This window comes from Danio aesculapii, chromosome 19 (genome assembly GCF_903798145.1).
Source record: "Danio aesculapii chromosome 19, fDanAes4.1, whole genome shotgun sequence".
NCBI lineage: Eukaryota > Metazoa > Chordata > Actinopteri > Cypriniformes > Danionidae > Danio > Danio aesculapii.
The window spans coordinates 10,811,398-10,835,250 of NC_079453.1; the positions used below are offsets into that span (position 1 = coordinate 10,811,398).

Genomic DNA, 23,853 nt, shown 5'->3' on the forward strand with positions numbered 1-23,853 from the left:
ATGACACAGCACAAAAACAATAAACAAAGTAAAAATTAATGAGTGCTTATTCTTTTCCTTTCCACTACGTTTATTTATTTTTTTCTTTTTTTAATGCTGATTTTATTTAGTTTAAGTATATTAAACTAACACATCATTAGATCAGAGGTTACAATTTTCAATTAGTCAAAAACTGCTTAGTTCGTTTAGAAACGCTGCGAGAGTTATGCTCACCTGTTGTCTCAGTATGGACGGTTGGCGTCTTTAGGCCTCTTCAGCCTGCACTTTGAGCCTCTTCATGCCGATCTGAAAAGCCGTTCATTGGCCTGGATGGCGGCTGTGCGCTCGCCGGGTTTGTCGAAGCTTACGAAACCTGCGACATGAAGGACAAGACCAGCAACGAGAAACAACGAGAAGACGAAAAGCTTTGTGTGAGCAAGGAACTGATGATCTACAGGTCACCTTAATGAACACACTTCTGCTTACAGCCATGGAGAGATTATAATACGAGAGAATAGAAATATATAGTGAAATCGTCAAACGTACCATTGAATGTTTTTCAATGATTAAAGTCTATAAATAATGATATAAAATTAGATATTAATGTTTGAAAGCTAACTTTATGGTAGCTTGAGAAAGGCATGTAGTTAGCATGTTTCGAGCATTACTTCACAATGCTTTTAAAATGAAATAGCATGTCGCTAATATTGTTTTAACATGAATTATGTTGCTAAAATATTTAACAGGAATTAGCGTGTTGTTAGCGGTTTCTAGTTTGAATTACCATGTTGTTAGCATGATTCTAGTATGATTTTTGCATATTCACAAGCATGTTTATAGCATGTTGTTGCAGTGTCTCTAGTATGAATTTGCATGTTGTTAACATGTTTCAGTATAAGTTTGCAAATTTGTTAGCATGTTTTCTAGCATGAACTAGCATGTTGTTAACATCATTCTACTATGAATTAGCATGTTGTACTTTGTTTCTATCATAAATTTGCATGTTGTTAGCATCCTTCTAGTATAAATTAGCATGTTGTCAGCATGTTTTCTAGTATGAATTAACATGTTAGCATGATTCTAGTATGAATTTGCATATTTGCTACCATGTTTCTAGCATGAACTAGCATGTTGGTTTAACATCATTCTAGTATGAATTAGCATGTTGTTACTTTGTTTCTATCATAAATTAGCATGTTGTTAGCATTCTTCTAGTATGAATTAGCATGTTGTTAACATGTTTCTAGTATGAATTAACATGTTTTTAGCATGATTCTGGTATGAATTTGCATATTTACTAGCATGTTTCTAGCATAACCATGTTGTTAACATCATTCTAGTTTGAAATAGCACGTTTGTTAGCATGTTTCTAGTATAATTCAACATGGTAAGCATAATTCTAGTATGAATTAGCATATTTACTTGCATGTTTCTAGCATGAATTAGCATGTTGTTTGCATGTTTCTAGTATGAATAGCATGTTGTTAACATGATTCTAGTATAAGGTTGCAAATTTGTTGGCATGTTTCTATCATAAATTTGCATGTTGTTAGCATCCTTCTAGTATAAATTAGCATGTTGTCAGCATGTTTCTAGTATGAATTAACATGTTAGCATGATTCTAGTATGAATGTGCATATTTGCTAGCATGTTTCTAGCATGAACTAGCATGTTGTTAACATCATTCTAGTATGAATTAGCATGTTGTTACTTTGTTTCTATCATAAATTAGCATGTTGTTAGCATTCTTCTAGTATGAATTAGCATGTTGTTAACATGTTTCTAGTATGAATTAACATGTTTTTAGCATGATTCTGGTATGAATTTGCATATTTACTAGCATGTTTCTAGCATAACCATGTTGTTAACATCATTCTAGTTTGAAAAAGCACGTTGTTAGCATGTTTCTAGTATAATTCAACATGGTAAGCATAATTCTAGTATGAATTAGCATATTTACTCGCATGTTTCTAGCATGAATTAGCATGTTGTTTGCATGTTTCTAGTATGAATTAGCATGTTGTTAACATTATTCTAGTATAAGGTTGCAAATTTGTTGGCATGTTTCTAGCATGAATTAGCATGTTGTTACATTGTTTCTATCATAGATTAGCATGTTGTTAGCATCATTCTAGTATGAATTAGCATGTTGTTACATTGTTTTTTGTCATAGATTAACATGTTGTTAGCATCAATTCTAGTATGAATTAGCATGTTGTTATCATGTTTATAGTATGAATTAACATGCTAAGACGTTTCTAACAGGAATTAACATGTTACTAAGATTGTAGCATGAATTAGCATGTTGTCAGCATGCTTCTAACACAAATTTGCGTGTTAGCATGATTCTAACATGAATTAGCATGTTGTCAGCATGCTTCTAACACAAATTTGCATATTAGCATGATTCTAACATGACTTAGCATGTTGCTAACATGTTTCTAACATGAATTAGCATGTTTTTAGTATGATTCTCGCTATGAATTAGCATGTTTTAATATAAATGTTTTTCAATAATTAAAATCTTAAAATAATTATATAAAAATAGGGAGTGAATTCCGTTTATTAACACTGATGAAATGTAGATTCCATTAGCCCTAATAAGTTTAACATTTTCTGTTAGCATTTTATTTCATTGTCATATTTTAAATATAAGTTTAATAAATTTTTATTTACTCATTTCAAATTTAAATTTTAGCTAAATTAAACAGAAATAGATTTTTGTAACTATATTCACAAATGTTACATGAGCCATAGCTTGAATTTCAAGTCACCATGTTATTGTGCAATATTTGGCTGAGAAAACAAAAACACTGTCTAAATGGAGTGCTTAGCAATGCACATTACTAATCAAAAAAATATGTTTTGATACATTTACAATTGGAAATCTACTAAATATCTTGATGGAACAGGATCTTTACTTAATATTCTAAAGATTTTTGGCCTCTAAAAGTAAAGTCAATTATTTTGACCCATACCATGTATACTCTGGCTTTCCTAAAATATATCTGTGTGACATAAGGCCACATTTTTTATTGATAATATTCAATTATTTGTCTGCCTCATTTTTTTTTTACATTTCCTTTTTTATTTTAAGATGAATTTCAGGTAATGTTTCACACCCTATGTATTGTTACAGTCAAATATTTTACACCTTATTTATCCCAACATTTAAAGAGGACCTATTAGAATCTAATCTAATCTAAACATTTAAAGAGGACCTATTATGGCTCTTTTACAAGATGTAAAGTCTCTGACGTCCCAATAGAGTGTATATGTCGTTTCAGCTCAAAATACCCCACAAATAATGTTTTATAACTCTTTGAATCTGCCCCCTTTAAGGCTTTGATCTAAATTGGGCCATTTTGGTGACTGTCGCTTTAAATTCAAATGAGATTGTGCTCGTTTTAAAAGAGGGCGGGCCTACAAATGCCTACGTGTCAGCATAGTGGCAGATTCAAAAACAAGACTAGTGTCATATGCTAATGAGGGAGAGATCATTACTACTGGGTGGGGCTTTCCCCCTCTGATGACACGTCCAAGGGAGAATGTCAATCAAAGTGTTTCTGCAGACTGTTTTCATTAAGTGTGATTATAAAAATATCAAATTATTAAATCTTTACCATTAGAAGCTGGTTGTATTCACACACTGTTGCCACACAACTGTGTTTATACCCCTTATAAAAGTGATTTTTGCATAATAGGTTCTCTTTAATGGCCATTATTTATTGTAACATGCCATAAAATCTAATAATTTCATCATATATTTATTGAGTTCTGTCAATCAAAAGCCTCCACATGCTCTTTGGAAATCACTCACCAAAGCATTTGCTCTGATTGGTGGCACGGTCAACGAACACCTTGGCTGAGATGACGTTACCGAAGGGCAGAAACATCTGCAGCATCTCCGAGTCGGTGAACTCCTGCGGCAGATGATAAATAAAGATATTGCAGCCCTCTGGTCCTGGAGAGAGATAGAAGAGAAAAGAAATGAGATATTTTGATACATGATACATTAGAAATGATAGATTCTATCAGAATTCTGTGGTCAAAAAAGGAATTAATCATGTTAAATCCTAAAGGAATAAAGTCGCAGCATGAGATTCAGCAGAGAACAATGACATGTTCAATAATAGACTGGGGAATAATCAAAAACAGGATGTCGGTGGTCGTGGTAGTCAGTGGGACAGGAAATGACGTCGCTACCTTCTCGTTGTTGCAGCTGCTGCGGCTGTTGGGGTTGCTGGGCAACCAAGGTGGGCTGATGTGGGAACGGTTGACCGACCAATCCATAAGCAGCGGGATATGTAGCTGTGGGTGGAGTAATGAGGTTAAACATGAGACCTGGGTAAAGTAATGCTTTCAAGAGCCATTCTGAGGTCTGCGTTTGTATTTTGAGCAGATAAGACCTTGAGGAAGACAAAGTGCACTTGTCGGCCCTGCTGTAAAAATAGTGCAGGCCATCTCGGCTAGTGAACACTTTTAAAAGGATAGTTCACCCAAAAATGGAAATGTACACTCTGAGTTTCTTTATTCTGTTGAACATTAGTAAAAATTTTCTATTTAGATCAATTTAAGTTTATTTGTTTAGCACTTTTGACAATAATTATTGCTTCAAAGCAGCTTTACACATTATTGCATTACACTCAAAATCAGAGGAGTTAAGGTTATTATCATAACTTCATTAGTTATTGTTAATTAGGCCCACATGGAATCTGTGTGTGCAGAAATCCGCAGATTTTAGCCCATCGTTGAGTCTATTTATTTACGTGTGTAAATCTGTGTAAATTTATATTTATTCAGTATAAATAAATTTAGTAATATTATTGGCTAATATGAAAATGTTTATTGATTTACTTACAATTCAGTTTGTAAAGTGATATTTTCTGTCTTTTAGTAGATATATTATATGAGAGACTTGCTTTGTTTACCAAATAAAGTGAATCTAATTGGATTTAAATTGTAAACCTTAAATAAACGTTAAAACGGTATGAAAGGTATATTCCGCATACTGTAAATCTGCAGATTTTTTACAAAATTCTGTGCATAAATAGCAAAAAACATCCGTAGATCTTGCCTCACCCTACTAATAACTAATTCATTAGTAACTATAATATATATATATTCTGTATTTTAAAGGTTATTTCCAATATATAGGTTTTATGTATTTTAAAGAAGGCGAAAACCTGTAACCGTTGACTTCCATGCTAGGAAAAACAAATGCTAGGGATATCAATGGATCTAGTTTCACAGCTTTCTTTAAAATATCTTATTTCATGTTCAAACAAATAGGATTTCAACAAGAGGATGATGAGCAAATGATGACGAGAGTTTTCAGTTTTGGATCAACTACCCCTTAAAAGTACTTTAGACACAGAAGCCATGTACAGCTGGGAAAGTAAGTATAAAGTCACCATTTTTCACAGAAAACATATTTCTAAAGGTGCTGTTGGCTTGAAATTGTGACCGGATGTTGGTAACAACCTAAGAAGTCCATATATACAAAGAAAATAAATCTAATTGGTTTACAAATTAAGTTGTGTGTAATAAAATGAAATGACACAGGGGAAACGTACTGAACACATGAAGCAAGAGAGGTGTAGAAAGGCAGTGAAGGCCCAGACAGCAGCTGAAATCTCTCAGCAGTTTTATCAGCAAACCTTTTGCCCTTCAGCATTGTAATATAAGCTGCTTCAGTCCAACATCTACATTATCAGGATGATGAAGATGAAACCAGAGTGGAAATTTCAGCAAGACAATGATCCAAAACACAGCCACTTCTCAAATGTTTTCAGAGAAAAAAAACAAAGCTGTGGAATGGCCCAGCCAATCACCCGATGTGAATCCAATAGAAAATACTAAATAAGGATCAGATTTGATAGACGAGACCTACAGAACAATTTACACTCTGCTGAAGTCTGTGAAAAACTCAAACCCGAGCAATGGATGTGACTTTATTCTCCATATGAGAGGCATCTTTAAGCTGCCATCACCAAAAAAGCCTTTATATTATAAAGTATTAAATACATTTCAGTAGTTCAGTACTTTCTCCCTGTGTGATTTCATTATTATTACACATAACTAATTTTACAGATTTTTTGCTTTGTTTTATTTTTATGTTTGTATTGTTTGGGTTTTTATCAAATCTGCTTTAATTTTATGTCAACAGCTCCTTTAGAAATATTACTCCCAGGAAAAACATGACGTTTACAATAGTTATTTTCCCTGCTGTAGCATAAACCTAAAATTATCCCAGCTAGTAACTTCCAGAAGGGTTTCTGTGCCACCTTTGTGGTGTAAAAAAAGATGTTTTAATTAAACCTCTGTAGCAAAAATATCCACTGATACTGTTATGAATCTGCTTTAATTGAGATGAATCAGTTCGATTGAACAATCCACATTAACAAATCACTTCGTTCAGTAATTCATTTCATCATTATTCATCAGTTTACTTGCAAAAATGCATATAGGAAAATTAATTATTAATATTCGATTGGTAAAGGCTCTAAACCAGAAATCGAAATCTTCAGTTCTGCCGTAAAAATCATTACAAATTTGGACAGCAATTTTATTTTCATTACACTGAATTGACTCCTTGAATTGGGTTAAAAGCTTTAACTGCTCCAAACTGTTCCAAGCAGATTGTTTGTAATACAATCTATTAAAAAAATAAAAAGGGGAGTATTTTATGCCACATTCTTCACTGTTGACAAGTCTTGAATGGAGTTTGTTGAGTCGAGAAGCCTCACCCGTGTAGTGCTGCATGCCTGTATACGCCTGCTGGAGAGGATCCAACGCAGGACTCTGAGCTGAAAGACAGAAAAACATCCAAAACGATTAGAATAATAGAACGAGTCAGTTGGAATGAAACAGAAAGCGGTCGAAATAAAAGTAATAATAATAGAAATAACTTATGAACACAATTTTCTGTAGTTATTTCCTGTAATACAGATATATTACAACATATTTATTTCTGTTGCACTCACTAGAGTGTGTGTGTGCACGAGTTTTTGTGACATATCAGGACAAATCTGTATAATGACATAGATATTACAGGTATTACAACAAGGTGATGAAATATGAGGACATTGCTGATGTCAAAAGCTTATAAAATCACACAGAATGAGTTTTTTGTCAGAAAGTAAAACTGTACACAGTTTCCTGTGAGGGTTGGGGCAATAGAAAATACAGTTTGTACGGTTTAAAAACAATGGAAACCTATGTAATGTCCCCACAATTCACAAAAACAAACATGTGTGTTTATAATTGATTATACCACATTTTACTATATTATTTATAAACTACTGAAATTTTCTTTCTGGAAAATGGGTGAAACCAAGCAGATTTAAATGATAATTAATTTTTTAATGTAGCTGCTGTGTGATGCTTTCAAGAGTCTTATAATATTTAATCAAACAGTTTTTGGAAATAAGACTTGTCAGATTTATTATTGAGAATATTACACTAAACACAGTCACACTGAATGAAAGTTTAGCGTGTTCTCTCTGAATCATTGGGGAGAAATTACATATTAGTGATTAATATTTTTATTATAGTCATTATAAATGTACAGGACACATGAACCTTTTGCTATTATAGTCAAATATTGAGTACTGCGAGTATATTTACTAAACAACCTTTTGTTAAGTGTGACGTAATGCGAAGCGACTTCCGGGTCCAAGCGCTCTATCAAACTGTATAGGGAGACTCATTAAATGGTAATAATAAGCGTTTAGCAAACAAAACAGAAATGTGTGCACATCTAAAAACCTCAAAGGCAGGTGCTCGATCAAAAATGAACAAAGTAGCAAAAGATTAAGGGAAAATCGGCACACTGGTTTACCTGATGAAGACAGTGTAGGTCGAAACGTTGTGTTATGTGATATCAAAGGACTTTATGAGAGCTGAAGTGGCAGTGTGCCGATTTTCCTTCGATTTTTTTATAATAAATGTTTACAAAGCGATGTATTACTTTCGAAAAGCACCTATGGGTGCTCCGGTTTCCCCCACAGTCCAAAGACATGCGGTACAGGTGGATTGGGTAGGCTAAATTTGCCTGTAGTGAATGAGTGCGAATAAGTGTGTATGGATGTTTCGCAGAGATGGGTTGCAGCTGGAAGGGAATCCGCTGCATAAAACATGTGCTGGGTAAGTTGGCGGTTCATTCCGCTGTGGCGACCCCGGAATAATTAAGGGACTAAGCCGAAAAGAAAATGAATGAATGTTAAAATTTGGGTATTTGTGATGCAGCAAGCCCAGATACTGCTGTGTACACCATGATTTTTAATAAAATTCACTTTAATGTGTGTTAGGACAAAAAAGTGGCCATAAACGAATATTTTCCCAATTCAAATGAGTGGCGACTTGGTCCCGGAAACAGTATTCCATACGTCACTGATACGTCACAACTTCAATTCAATATAGCATTGTGAAATTCTAGAGACTGCAGGAAGTTGCTCACCCTGATATGGGTGGACCCCGTTAGTGTAGAGTGCTTCGGAGGCAGACTGGCCATTGGGCGCTGCAGGGACCGGTGGGGTAACTGTTGACTGCGATGGGTGGAGGCAGAGCAGGCACAGGTGTGGCGGCGATGGTTGGAGGGGTGCTCGTACCTACAGCACAAACGCACACGTTCAAACTTCAACAACAGCTGTATTAACATGTGCTTTTGTAGATCTGTTCACAAGTGGAGGATGTCAAGTACAGGTGCACATGGGGTCTGAAATGCTTTAAGCTAGTCCACACTTGACCACATTCACAGGTGGTCAAAAACACTTACTATTGTATTGCTGTAGTAGTATAGATGTGCGTTTGTTTGAAGACCACCTACTGACTGAACATACATAAATCGTTATGGGATGTATCGCTTCCAAACAAACACTCCTTTCTATTGGGAAGGGCTCATCACTATACACTAAAGTGCTTACCTTCTGGAGTAACAGCTTTGAAGAGATTAGAATATAAGGATAGGTTTTTCTCAACCACTTTAAACAAAACGCTATTGGCTGTTTTTAAAAAAGGGAGGAGTCACTGCCCTGTCTTCATGTTTCAGTTGAAATTTTGACAAATACCAAATAAAAATGCACATTTTAAAGCACCTCACAGGACGTTTCATGCCCTGTGTAAACAGAACTAAACATTTACTGCCTCTTGGTCACATTTTTAGAAAATACAACATACAATTTCACTGCTATGCTGATGACACAGTCCACGAAGCCCTCCAGTTTTTTTCCCTCCTTCTGCTTTGAGTAGATGTTTAGCTGAAATAAAAATCTGGCTTTCAGCTAACATTTAAAAATTAAATAGTGACAAAACTGAAGCCCTTCTCATCGGGGCTAAAAGTGTTTTGGATAAAGCTGATAATTTTACAATAGACATTGATAATGACACAATTCTTCCCTCTGTGCAAGTAAAGCGTTTGGGTGTTATCTTGGATAGCACACTCTTGTTTGAAGGTCACATCAATATGCGTACTGAATATTTCCACCTGCGTAATATCACTCATCTCCGCCCTTCTCTTACATCATACAACACAGCAATTCTCCTCCATGTCTTAGTTACTTCACGTTTTGACTACTGTAATGCACTTCTTTCTAGGCTTCCTTCTACACTTCTCCATAAACTCCAACTGCTTCAGAACTCTGCAGCTCGTGCCATCTCTAGGACTTTTTCTTACAAACATGTCACACCCCTTCTCTATCAGCTTCACTGACTTCGGGTTTTGTATTGATTTTAAAATACTACTTCTCACTTTCAAGGCACTTCATAATCTTGCTCCTCAATATCTGACCGAACGTCTCCATATTTATACCCATTTTTGCACTCTTAGATCAGCCAACTCTTTCCTTTTGGTGCCACCTCGCACTAGATTGAGCACAATGGAAGCCAGATCTTTTAGCTCCGCGGCTCTTCAATTATGGAACTCGCTTCCCCTGGATCTAAGGAGCAGTGATAGTCTTAACACTTTTAAATCTTGTCTCAAGACCCATCTTTTTAAGCAGGCTTTCTTTTACTATCTTTTATCATGTTATTTTATACTCACGATGTGTTTATACCTGCAACTCAACATTAAAATTTTGTTTGGCAACATTTTATTTGTTCTGGTATGGCTGTTGATGCTTGTTCTAAGGCGACCTTGGCTGTCCAGAAGGGCGCCATTTACAAATAAAACAAAGTATTATTATTATTATTATTATTATTATTATTATTATTATTATTATTATTACAGAACTTGCAATAATAGAAACCATTTTGGACCCTTTTGGTTGCTTTTGATGTACCTGAGGAGGGCGTGATTGAGGCGATGGGTGTAGCGATGATGCTGCTGGGGTTGAGAGCTGCCAATTGCTGCATCTGCACTGCTGCAACCGTCGCAACCGGAGACAGATATGCAGACTGAGCAACCAACGCCTGCTGCTGGACAAGCTGATGAGAAGAAGAAAAACTAACAAGTTAATCTAAAGATTTGGTCAATAGTGCTTTTATATATTAAAGGCAAAGTTCAGCCTTTAAATGTCAATGTTTACTCTCATACCACCTGTTGCAAACCTGTTTGAGTTTCCTTTTTCTGCTGGACTTCGAAAAAAAAGATATATTGAAGTATGTTGGAAACTGGAAGCCATGTTTTTTCTTACTATAGAAGTCAGTGGCTGTTGGTTTCTAGCATTTCTCAAAATACCTTATGAAGTGTACAACATAAAGTGTGGAACCATTTGAGAATGAGTAAATGGCAAGTAAATTCCATTTTTGGCTGAACAGTCCCTTTAAACTGTTAGTTGGAGTCCTGTGCAGAGGTTGAACTGAGGTTATTATCTCAAACCATTCCAATTAGGACTTCCCGTTTTGCAGAACGCAAAGTAATTATGAAAGTATTTTTGTTACCGAAACCAACGCAGCCTCCAGTCATTACTTTAAGCCCAGTTTAACATCATTCCACAGTGTTTTCAAACTAAATCCTAGTACATTAAAGTTCCATGATGGACAAGCTGGAATGATTATAAATTTTACCTTGTAGTTTAATTATGGTACCACATACCGGAGGGGTTGTGTTCATAAGACTGTCATGAAACATTTATAATCATGACATGATTTATGATTGTAATGGCCTCATGACAATCATGTTTATGACAAATTTATGACAAGTGATGTTGTGTAGCTAATGTCCCGTTTCATGAGGAAAAACAGGTTATGATGCATCATAACAACAACAGACGTCTCAAACAAATGTCACCTTAACACTTAAAATGACATAACTTAAGAATGACAGTTAATGGCAGTTGTTATTAGCATGCATAAAATCATATTCATGATTATGAGGATGTCATGAGAGTTTTATGAATAACCCCTTTAAGAAATGCGTTATTATCCAGTTTATGTGTAGCTGTTCAAATATATCAATACTATTTACAGTAATATTAATATGAATAACTCATAATCCAATGTGTTTTAACATGTAATCAACTACTAATCAGCGGTTTATTATTAGTTAGTAAGTCAGAAGTTGACTTTAGGTTTTGGGTAGGATTAGGGATGTGGAATAAGATACTGCTTTATAACTACTAACGAGTAGTAAATATCTTAATAATAAAAGCCAGTAAATAATAGCACAAATTGTGACCTAAACTCAGTGTAAAATAACAAATTACAAATACTCAAATTCTCAGGAATTGTAATTTACTAAGTAGTTTTATAGATGTGTACTTTTACTTTCCATTGAGTACATTTTTAGTGCAGTATCTGTACTTTTACTCCACTACTTTCCTTCAACCTGCAGTCACTTCTTTATTTTTTCCTGTCTATGAGGATTAGAGAAATCAGTCCTGTGATTCCTGTCCAATCAAATCGCACATAGAAGGTAAATCGCATCATAATGAACTACCTCAAGACATGTTTATAAAGACATTGTATTTATAATTGCAGAAAACTGTTTAGAAGCATTAAAAGTGTCCAAGAAGATGTCCAAAATCTTTACACGCATTGACCCAGAGACTGTTTAGATGCATGCCTCTGATGAGAAGATAATGGATGTTTACTGTATGATGACAGAAATGACCTTAAACACTCAGCAGACAACATGACATCAGATTGACGTGGTACCCTACTGTCATGGGGACGTTGCATATTGTTTGAAAATGAAAATCGGGCTGACGTCAGAACTTAACATCAGGCCAACGTCAATGTCCAACCTAAAACCAACGTCTAATGATGTTGCAGCTTGACGTTGTGTGGACGTTACCAATATGACGTAATCATTGGTTGCCTGTCATAACCTAAATCTAACCTAATATTAACGTCATATGACATTGTGTGCCTGCTGGGCAATAACTAGATGCACTACAGAATGTTACGTTTACACACACATGCACAAATGACATTTAAATGCATCCGCTTTTAACAGCATAATACTCACTACTCTTGAGTACTTTTAAAGGTCTACTTTTTACTCATACTTTGATTAATATTTACAACAGATACTTTTACTCTACTTGCACTACATTTTAGGCAAGTTAGGTACTTTTACTTGAGTATGATTTTTCAGTACTCTTTCCACCACTGTCTAAACTAAAGTGTTACCATGTAATTTATTCCTGTGATGGCAAAGCTGCGTTTTTCAAAGCCACTACACTCCCGTTTTCAATGTCACATAATCCTTCAGAAGCCATAATACTACTAATAATAAAACATTTTATTGCGATAGTGATCATTTCTTTTTCCGTATTTTTTCAGTTTCAACTTTTTTTGTTGAGTCTTTACTGAAATGATGTGCTATTTAAATGTCAAGCATCGTCCAGCATTTATAAGAGTTCTTGGTAACACTTTATAATAACTACACACTATGAATCATTTACTAAGCATTAGCATCTAGTGATTTCATTATTTGTTAAGCATTAACTCTACATTAATAAACGTTAGTAAGCAGTTTATAACTGCAGCTACAAATGCTCTATTCTTGACTTATAAGCACCTATATACTGTGCTTAATAATTGTATTTTCATACTTAGTTAATGATTTATTTGTCATTAATAAATTAAGTATTGCATTATTTACAAACCAGTGGTATTTAAGAGTAGTTGAGGGTTTTTAGGATAATTCAGAATGAGTTAGTAAATGATTAATAAACTATTGAAATCAATGTTTACATATCTTATTATTCAGGCATATACTAATAGTTAACTAATATGTTAATAAATGCTTTATTAACTCAACTTCATCCAGTTTTGTGACCTAATCTAAAGTGAGGACTATTTATGCTTTATAAATCCCTTATAAATGACAATTAAAGGCTCAGAATCAAATGAACAATAATATTTGCTATCTTATCTAAAAAATAAAATTACTGTAAAGTTTAAACATCACCAAATAACCGGAGTGTCAAAATACGACATAAAACTGGATAAAACAACAATATAATAAAATAACAATAATATAATAATTTAACAATATAATAAGATGCAATGTTTAAACTCTACAGTTATTTTATTTTAGATAAGGTTGCAAAGATTTATGTTTCATTTGAAGTCCAGTTTCATTTGTGTATCTTTAAATGAAAATGAATGAATAATGTCATTTTTCCTGTTTAGAATTTAACGGAGCCTTTATTTGTCATTTATAAGGGATTTATAAAGCATAAATAGTCCTCACTTTAGATTAGGTCACAAAACTAGATGAAGTTGAGTTAATAAAGCATTTATTAACATACATAGTAACCCTTAATATATGCCTGAATAATAAGACATATAAATGTTGATTTCAATAGTTTATTAATCATTTACTAACTCATTCTGAATTATCCTAAAAACCCTCAACTACTCTTAAATACCACTGGTTTGTAAATAATGCAATACTTAATTTAGTAATGAAAAATAAATCATTAACAAAGTATGAAAGTACAAGGATTAAGCACATTATACATGTGCTTATATGTCAAGAATAGAGCATTTGTAGCTGCAGTTATAAACTACTTACTAACTTTATTAATGTAGAGTTAATGCTTAACACATAATGAATTAACTATTTTCTAATGCTTAATAAATGATTTTTAGTGTGTAGTTATTATAAAGTGTTACCGAGTTCTTCCTTAGATTTAGCATGTTCTATCTTTCTTTTTCTCTCCAGGTGAATCTCCTATAATATTGCCTATACATACTGTATATAACATTCAGGTCTGGACACTGTGGAGGCCATTTCATGACTGTCTTTGTTTCGTCAGCTCTTTTTCTCTCCAAATATGCTTTAATTTTCAATATTTCATTCATTATCACGCTGAAAAAATAAAACTATTCCAAATTAGGTGCATTCTAGTAAGACTTACATGACGAACTGAAACCTGACTGTGCTTTTCAGCATTCACAATCCCATCAATTCAGGCAATACCGACAACAACAAGACAGAAACTCCATATTTTTCATTCATTCTTCATTCCTTGAGCTCTTTCTTTCATATGTCAAATAATTATACTCAAAAAATCCAACTAGAACCTGTATTTTCTGGCTGTATTTGAATAAAGAGAAACAGAAGTGATATATAATGTCATTATACCCTCACTAAAACAACAAACATAACTGGAGGCCTAAGACCTCAGGCCTTTTGCACAGTATTGCAGTGTTTCCCAACCCTGTTCCTGAAGGCACACCAACAATACACATTTTCAACATCTTCCTAATCAAACACACCATTAGAACATTAGAAGAGACACCAAAACCTGAAATGAATGGGCCAGATGAGGGAGACATCCAGAATATGTACTGCTGGTGTGCCTTCAGGAACAGGGTTGGGAAACACTGCAGAATTGTTTATTCCTGCATTAGATTATGGTGTTGTGTGGTGCTGTGTCTCACTGCCTGTGTGTAGGCGTTGTAGGCGCCCAGGTGGAGGCTCATGGGACTGATGACGCCCAGCTGAGAGGCCACCTGCTGCATACGCCTGATCCCTCGCTCCTTCTCCGTGTCTGCAAACTTCACAACCAGACTAGAAGAAGCGCCCTGAGGGAGAGAGAGAGAGAGAAATCCGCACTTAAATAAGAGAAACTGAAGAGTCTGGAGGTTAAATATGCAGTGGGTGAAGTTAAAACAAAAAATATAACAAAGAGCGAGTGTGAATGTGTGAACAATGCTGTGGCTGTGTTGTGCGTGATTGTGGGAGGAATCCTGAATGCCAAACACTAACCGGGAGAGTTCGGCTGCCGTGAAGAGAGCTGATGGCCGCCTGCGCTTCTGCGTTACTCTGATATTTTACAAACGCACAACCTGCAAAAGACAAACACATTGTTTGACATTTAAATTCGCAAAATGAGGCATCATCATGTGGGAGTATCTAAAGGGATAGTTCATACAAGAACAACATTCTGTCATCATTGACTTTCCACTTCTTGATTTATTTTTTGTGCTGAACACAAAAGAAGATATTTTGAAGAATGTTGAAAACTGATAACCATTGACATTCATAGTATTTTTTTCTTACTATAGATGTCAATGGCTACAGGTTTCCGACATTCTTCAAAATATCTTCTTTTTGTTTTGACGATTTAAAAAAAAAAACAAGGTTTGGAGTTACTTGAGGGACAGTAAATGGAGATTACATTTTTATTTTGGGGTGAACTCTCCTTTTAAGGCAAGACACTGCAGGTGAAAAAGGTAACAAAAATGAACTAACATCAACATATTTGCCCCATAAAATTTTTTAAATTAAGAATTGCAAACTTAATAACAAGTTTTCTAAATATTAATCATTTTCCTTCAGCTTAGTCCCTTTATTCATCAGGGGTCACCACAGTGGAATGAACCGCCAACTTATCCAGCATATGGTTTACACAGTGGATGCCCTTCCAGCTGCAACCCAGTACTGGAAAAACCAATACACACTCATTCACACACATACACTACGGCCAATTTAGTTTACCCAATTCACCTATAGTGCATGTGCCAACTGACCCAGCTGGGACTCGAACCAGCAACCTTCTTGCTGTGAGGCGACAGTGCTAACCACGGAGACACTATTTCGCTAGTTTTCTAAAATGTTTGACTTAAATATGCAAATGATGCATTATATAATTAAATGTGCACTTCTTGAAATTTTTTCTTATGTTAAACACAAAAGAAGATATTATGAAGAATGTTAAAAAGCATTGACATTCATAGAATTTTCTTTTTGGTTTGACGCAAATAAAAAAACAAGGTTTGGAGTTACTTCAAGAAGAGTAAATGGAGATTACATTTTTATTTTTGGGTGAACTGTCAAGACACTCCAGGCAAAAAAAAAGACAACAAAAATGAACTATCCAAGCCTACATACTTGCACAGTTAATTAAATGTGCAATACTACATACATTCATTCATTCATTCATTCATTTATTCATTCATTTTCGGCTTAGTCCATTTATTAACCAGGGGTCACCACAGTGGAATGAACCACCAACACCCATACACTCATTCACACACATACACTAGGGCCAATTTTGTTTATTCAATTCACCTATAGCGCATGTCTTTGGACTGTGGGGGAAACTGGAGCACCTGGAGGCAACTAACGCGAACACGGGGAGAACATGCAAACTCCACACAGAAATGCCAACTGGCCCAGCCGAGGCTCAGAAAAAGTTACCTTCTTGCTGTGAGGCGACAGAGATACCCAATGTGCCACCGTGCCGTCCACTACATACATTTCTGGCATAAAAATTTGAATACTGGATAAAACCAGTATCTGTATCAATCTGATTTCTTTGTAGTTGTTTTCTCAAAGAAAAAGTTTTGTTTGTTTGCATATAAATCAAAGGATTTTACAGAATATTTATTTTCATCACTCGATTTAGAAAATACTGCCCAAAAAAAAAAAACGAATACATTTTTTTGTTTGTTTTCCTTATAAATTTAAGCACTTTCCAGGAGCATTTTTTCAAACTTTTCCAATTACATATTTACATACATATACAGTTGAAGTCAGAAATATTAGCCCTCCTGAATTATTAGCCCCCCTGTCTACTTTGTTACCCAATTTCTGTTTAACGAGAGAAGTTTTTTTTTAATAGTTTTAATAAGTCATTTCTAATAACTGATTATTTTGTCTTTGCCACAATGACAGTACATAATATTTTATTAGATATTTTTCAAGATACTAGTATTCAGCTTAAAGTGACATTTAAAGGCTTAACTAGGTTAATTAGGCAGGTTAGGGTAATTAGACAAGTAATTGTATGCAGGCTATATGCAGGAATCCTAAAGGAAATTTCAATACCTTTAAGACTTTTTAAAGACCTTCTCAGAATATTAAGACCTCATCGCCACTTCAAGTTCTAATCAGCATCAAACCTTTAACTTAATAAACTGTTGTAGTTAAATAAATGAATGGAGCACAACCATGCAACAGAACTCCGATAAGCTATGAAGAAACAAAAGCTTGAAAGAATTAATTACGCTGTTGTTGTCAGCGACAGTCTTCAGCCACTGTTTAAACTAGTCTTTCTTTAACCGGGAGTACGCAAACTTAATTTTTCCCATTTTGCGGTCTGTTTTGCTGTATGGTTTTGCTACATGTGGAGAGCGTCACGTCATCTTCCCGCGTTTGTCGCAAATTACGTGACATCATCCAGACTGAGGAGCTTGGTCGGATGCGCCCGGCGCAAATCAATCGCGTGGATCAAGGAAAATAAATAGATTTATGCTTTTTTTGGAGTCAAACGCTTTGGACAACGCTTGAACAAAATTTAAGACCTCGTAAAACTGAAATTAAGATTTTAATACCTTTTAAGGACTTTAATTTTCTCATAATTGATTTATCAACTTTTAATACTTTTTAAGACCCCGCGGGCACCCTGTGTATAACAGTGGTTTGTTCTGTAGACAATTGAAAACATATTGCTTAAGGGGGCTAATAACATTTACCTTAAAATGGTTTAAAAATTAAAAACTGCTTTTATTCTAGCCGAAATAATATAAAGACTTTCTCCAAAAGAACAAAATTAAAGAAAATACTGTGAAAAATTCCTTAAAAATACTTCACTCACCACATTATATCAGAAGCTATTTGTTATAGTATAGTATAGTATAGTATAGTATAGTATAGTATAGTATAGAGGTTTTCAAACTGGTGCCAGCACCTATTAAGGGGGGCGCGAGACATTGAGACGTGCACATGAGTAAATTATGATGATGATTTTAATGCGTTCACTAGAGGGCATAATATGATTAACGTTAGCTCCACAGCTAAATATCAGGCACCTGTAGAGTTAATGCGTTGCAGTAAAATATATACAAAAAAAATGGAGCGGGTGCTTTTTAAAACTAATGACGGTGAATGAATGAAAGTAAAACCGGTGAGCCGTCTCACAAAAAAGTGCCCTTCTGAATCAACTCAGCAGGATGCCGATCTGGATCTTTCACTTTGAAGACACTACTGACTATGTTTACATGGACATCAGCAATAGTTATTTGCTTTAATCTGAATAAGACAATAATATAATTTATGTCTGCATAGTCTCATGTAATTTTGGGTGTTTCATCTTCAATTTCTCGACTTTAACTGCAGTTTGGCAGTTTCACTTTCACTCATGAACATTTTATTCATGCCCCCGTGACAAACTGGGGTATTAGGCGCGAACATCAAGGACTGGTGCAGGAGTATTGCTTTTATTGATACCGCACGTCGAATGGAAAGAAAAAAACTTCCGCATTTCGCGATATGTGTGTGTGTGTGTGTGTGTGTGTGTGTGTGTGTGTGCGGTCTTTTACTGACAGCAGCATGTCTGGATCTTGTCATAAAATGCGATGAAAAGTCCTACAAGTAGATAACAGTTTGATTGCGGTGTTTACTTCAATAATGCCACTAATATATGCATACTCCACGTCTTAATTCCTTTTCTGTTTAGTTCAATTAAGACTTTAATCATATTAAAGTATTGTTGCCCATGTAAACATACTCAATGTTCGACTCAACCACACCGTCAGGGCTCAGTGAACATGGCTTTGCAAAGCAGCATTTTCTGTATGTACGTACATCAAAGTGTTGGGGGGGACAAATTGGACAAAACTTGGAGGGGGGTGTGTCCTTAAAGTTCGAAAACACCTGGTATAGTATAGTATAGTATCCTAAGAAAAACTTTTAATTGCATGTTAGCCCCAAACCCAACAACTACTTAACTATTGTCATTTACTCTCGTAAATATTCTTTACTAACATCCTAAATGAGTCAGCGTTCATTTTAAATTGATTTTTATTTTATGCATGAAGCTACTATATCTTTTGTCTGTAAAGTCTCACCTTAAACTAATGAAATCAAAAGCAACAAACTGAGATTTGTTCCATTATTTTGCAAGGCCTACATCTGTACATTTGGCAGAGTTAAAAGTGAAACAGTTAATGATTTACTACAGCAGGTGCATCTGTTCCATTCACACTCACACGCAATTATCCAGAGCGCGCACATACACACACACACACATCCATCACTTTATAAATCACAGCCTGTGCCGAACTGACTATCATTCATTAGCCAACACACACATGCATGAGTGAACAGGCCCTTCTGCTGTATTACTATAGCGATGCTACAGATGTGTTTCTATTGTCTGAGGTCCCAGTCAAAGAGCCAAGACAACCGGAGAGCCTTTAAAGCTATTTATCTGTAATGACTTGTATTTACAACGTCTGGTGCCATCAATGCTGAGAATAAGAGTTCGTGAAAACAAGGTTCATCAAAGCCCTAGAAAGATCCAAAAGAAGAAATGTAATTATTTTTATTATCACTATAATTATTATTAAATAAAAGCATTAATAACAAATATTTTTATCTTAACAATATAAAAAGGCTAATAAATAAATAAATAATTAAATAAATGAAGCATAATAGTTATTTTTACTAGTATTCATTTAAATAATAGTAGAAAATTAATAGTTATTAATTATCATTAAATAATGATTTAACATATGCTAAATAATTAATACCCTAGCATGCGATTTACATAATTTGCTACAAATCTAATCTAATAAATCTATACATAGAAACTAATCATAAATCTAATAATGGAATTAAACATTAAAGAAATGCTATTAAACACAAATAAATAAATACATAAACATTTTTATTATCATCAGAATTCGATTTCTTATTATTAAGTATTATTAAAAATAAATAATTTTAATAATAAAATGAAAAGCGGGGTTTACTAGAATAACTATTTGTAATTGTAATACATTAATAATCTATAATAATAATAATAATAACAATATTAATCAAACACATGTAGACTCAACTTTTACTAATGATTCAATAAAGCAATTCATATAATAAAAATAATAATATATAAACAGGCTTCACGGTGGTGCAGTGGGTAGCACAATCGCCTAACAGCAAGAAGGTTGCTGGTTCAAGACTCGGCTCTGTTAGTTGGCATTTCTGTGTGGAGTTTGCATGTTCTCCCCGTGTTCGTGTGGGTTTCATGTGTTACAGGCATTCGCTATAAGTGAATTGGATAAGCTAAATTGGTCCTAGTGTATGTGTGTGAATGAGTGTGTATGGGTGTTTCCCAGTGATGGTTTGCAGCTGGAAGGGCATCTGCTGCGTAAAACATACGCTGGATAAGTTGGCAGTTCATTCCGCTGTGGCGACCCCTGATTAATTAAGGATCTAAGCAGAGTTGTACAGTTTTTATAAGATCAGTGTTAATTTTCTTATTAATTAGTATTATTTTTAAAAAAAATTAATAATAAAATGCAAAATGGGGTTTACTATAGAATAAGTAATCATACGTTTAATACATTTTTAATCTATAATAATAACTTTAATAATAATAATAATAATATGAATCAAATAATTTTTTCTAATGACTCTATTAAAGCAATTCATATAATAAACATAAAAATAATAATATATAAATAATACTACATAGATAAATCATTAATATCCATGTTCACTAGAATATTTAGGAATAATTATTCAATAATTATTTCTATTATTTTAACTGATAATTATTTAATTACGATACAATACTAATTAGAATTAATCAAATAAGTATACATTTTTTCAAAAGATTTTATTAATTATTCACTCTTTTACTAACAGTAAAATATTATTACACATTACATATTGAAAATAAATAAATATAATAAATAAATAACAGTAAATAAATTATAATATTTATAATATATATATATATATATATATATATATATATATATATAATAACAACAATAGTATATACAGTTGAGGTCAAAATTACTATTGGTATAATTATTCTTGGAACATAAAATGGAACTAAACAATAAAGAAATGCTAATAAAACAAATCAAATAAATACATTTTTATAAATTATCAGTATTAATTTTCTTATTAATTAGTATTATTTAAAAATTAATTCAATAATAAAATGCAAAATGGGGTTCACTAGAATAAGTATTCATGATTTTAATACATTAATAATCTACAATAATAACTTTAATAATAACATGAATCAAACAACTTTTACTAATGACTCTATTATTATTATTATTACTATTATTATTATCATCATCATCATCCATGGGCTTCACTAGAATATTTAGCAATAACTATTCAATAATTATTAATATTATTTTATCAGATAATTATTCAATTACTTATAATACAATATTAATCAGAATTAATTAGTTAAATAATTATCCACTTTTTAAAAAGCTTTAAATATTCATATTAATATTGTATGAATTATTCATTCTTTTACTAATAGTAAAATATGAATACTTAAATAAATATAATGATATAATGATGATTAAATAAATATAATAAATAAATAACAATAATAATGTGTGTATACAGTTGAAGTCAAAATTATAATGGTTATTATCACTATTGGTTATTAAAACTATTATGTTTAGAAATCTGCTAAAAACAAATTTTCAAGGTAAACAGAAATTGGGAGAAATATATATAGGACACCTTTGCTGGCTCCATCAGGTCCTCTGAGTACTGTACACTCCTCTATACTCCCGAACGGCTCGAACATTTTTCTGACATCGGCATCTGACAGCTGTTTTCCCAACATCCCCACAAACAGCTTCCTGTCTGCACACAGAAACACACATCATGATAAATCTACATGTGTGAGAGAAACGACTGTGGGAGATCGTTTTTCATTGTAAAGTGGCAATAACCATCAAATCATCGCAGAGCATATTTGTCACTCCATGTTAGTACAAGTTTTACGGAGCGATAAAGTCAGTGTCCACAAGAGGGCGATAAAAGACTGTCACTTGCTGACCAAACACAAAGGCTTGGGCTTACGTTTGTGTGTATTAATACAGGATTTAGATGAAAGAGGCATTTGCATTGTACTGCGAATTGTGTTGACGTTTTCATCCAATAAGAGATGATTAAATCAGTCTGCGCTCGATTCACGTTCATTTAATGGATTTAAAATGGGGAACTCTTGAATTATTAATAAATGCTGGTTTCTGTACAACAAAATAAGTGTCTGCTTACTGGAGACAAAACGATCAACCATAAATGAGCTGTTCAGACACTCTGGAATGTACAGAAATCAAGTCGGCGGTGATTATTAGACAGCTAAAGACCATTATAGAATGAAGGATAGAGAGAACGTCAAAACAGACAGAACCATAGAACAATAGAACTAGTTATGACAATTGATAGACTGATAGAATGATAGTTATGATTGATGGAATGACAGAATGATAAAAAAAATAGAGGACAGTTATAATGAGGGAATGAAGGAACAACAGAACTACTTATAAAGACTGACAGCTGCAATGATGAATGGACGGATGAATGGATGGATGGATATATGGATGGATGGATGGATGGAAGGATATATGGATGGATGGATGGATGGATGCAAGGATATATGGATGGATGGATGCAAGGATATATGGATGGATATAAGGATGGATGGATGGATGGATGGATGACTATATGGATGGATGGATGGATGGATGGATATATGGATGGATGGATGGATGGATGGATGGACGGATGGATATATGATGGATGGATAAATGGATGGATGGATACATGGATGGATGGATGGATATATGGATGGATGGATGGATATATAGATGGATGGATGGATGGATGGATGGATAAATGGATGGATGGATGGATATATGATGGATCGATGGATATATGATGGATGGATATATGGATGGATGGATATATGGATGGATGGATGGATATATGGATGGATAAATGGATGGATGGATGGATATATGGATAGATGGATGAATATATAGATGGATGGATATATGGATGGATGGATATATGGATAAATATATGGATGGATGGATGGATGGATGGATGGATATGAATGGATGGATGGATATATGGATGGATGGATGGATGGATGGATGGATGGATGGATATAGGGATGGAAATATTTGAATAATAGAAGAATAGGTAGAACGATAAAATAATATAACAGACAGTCAGATAGAATGAATGAGAGATAGAATGAATGATAGATCAAATGAATGACGGAACGAGCAACAAAACGATAGATAGCAAGAACTTTTGAATGATAGAACTACAGATAGATAAAACTACTGAATGATAGATAGAAATATTGAATGACAGATAGAACGATAATACTACAGATAGCAATACAGACAGACAGACAGAAGATAGATAATAGAACAATACAACAGACAGACAAAACATCTTGACGACAAGAAAATGAACGACAGAACGATCAACGGAATGATCGATAGAATGAACAAACGAAGGACAGACGGAGAGATAGAACTATTGTATGATAGAACTACAGACAGACAGACAGACAGATAGGATAGAACTATTGAAAGATAGATAGAAATACTGAACGATGGATGGATGGATGGATGGATGGATGGATGGAACGATAGCATGACAGACAGACAGACAGAACTACTAAAGCC

General features: G+C 33.9%; 1 protein-coding gene across 1 annotated transcript in view; it reads right to left on the reverse strand.

Annotated features, from left to right (window-relative positions):
- Positions 1-221: 221 nt before the first annotated feature.
- The window catches only part of LOC130246627 (CUGBP Elav-like family member 3), a 66,320-nt gene continuing 42,688 nt past the window's right edge, over positions 222-23,853 (reverse strand). The window contains 12 exon segments of the mRNA XM_056479705.1: positions 222-257; positions 259-297; positions 300-352; positions 3,800-3,943; positions 4,186-4,290; positions 6,729-6,788; positions 8,441-8,516; positions 8,518-8,591; positions 10,260-10,404; positions 14,818-14,961; positions 15,146-15,225; positions 21,884-22,009. Of these exon segments, the coding sequence (XP_056335680.1) occupies positions 222-257; positions 259-297; positions 300-352; positions 3,800-3,943; positions 4,186-4,290; positions 6,729-6,788; positions 8,441-8,516; positions 8,518-8,591; positions 10,260-10,404; positions 14,818-14,961; positions 15,146-15,225; positions 21,884-22,009 (1,082 nt within the window).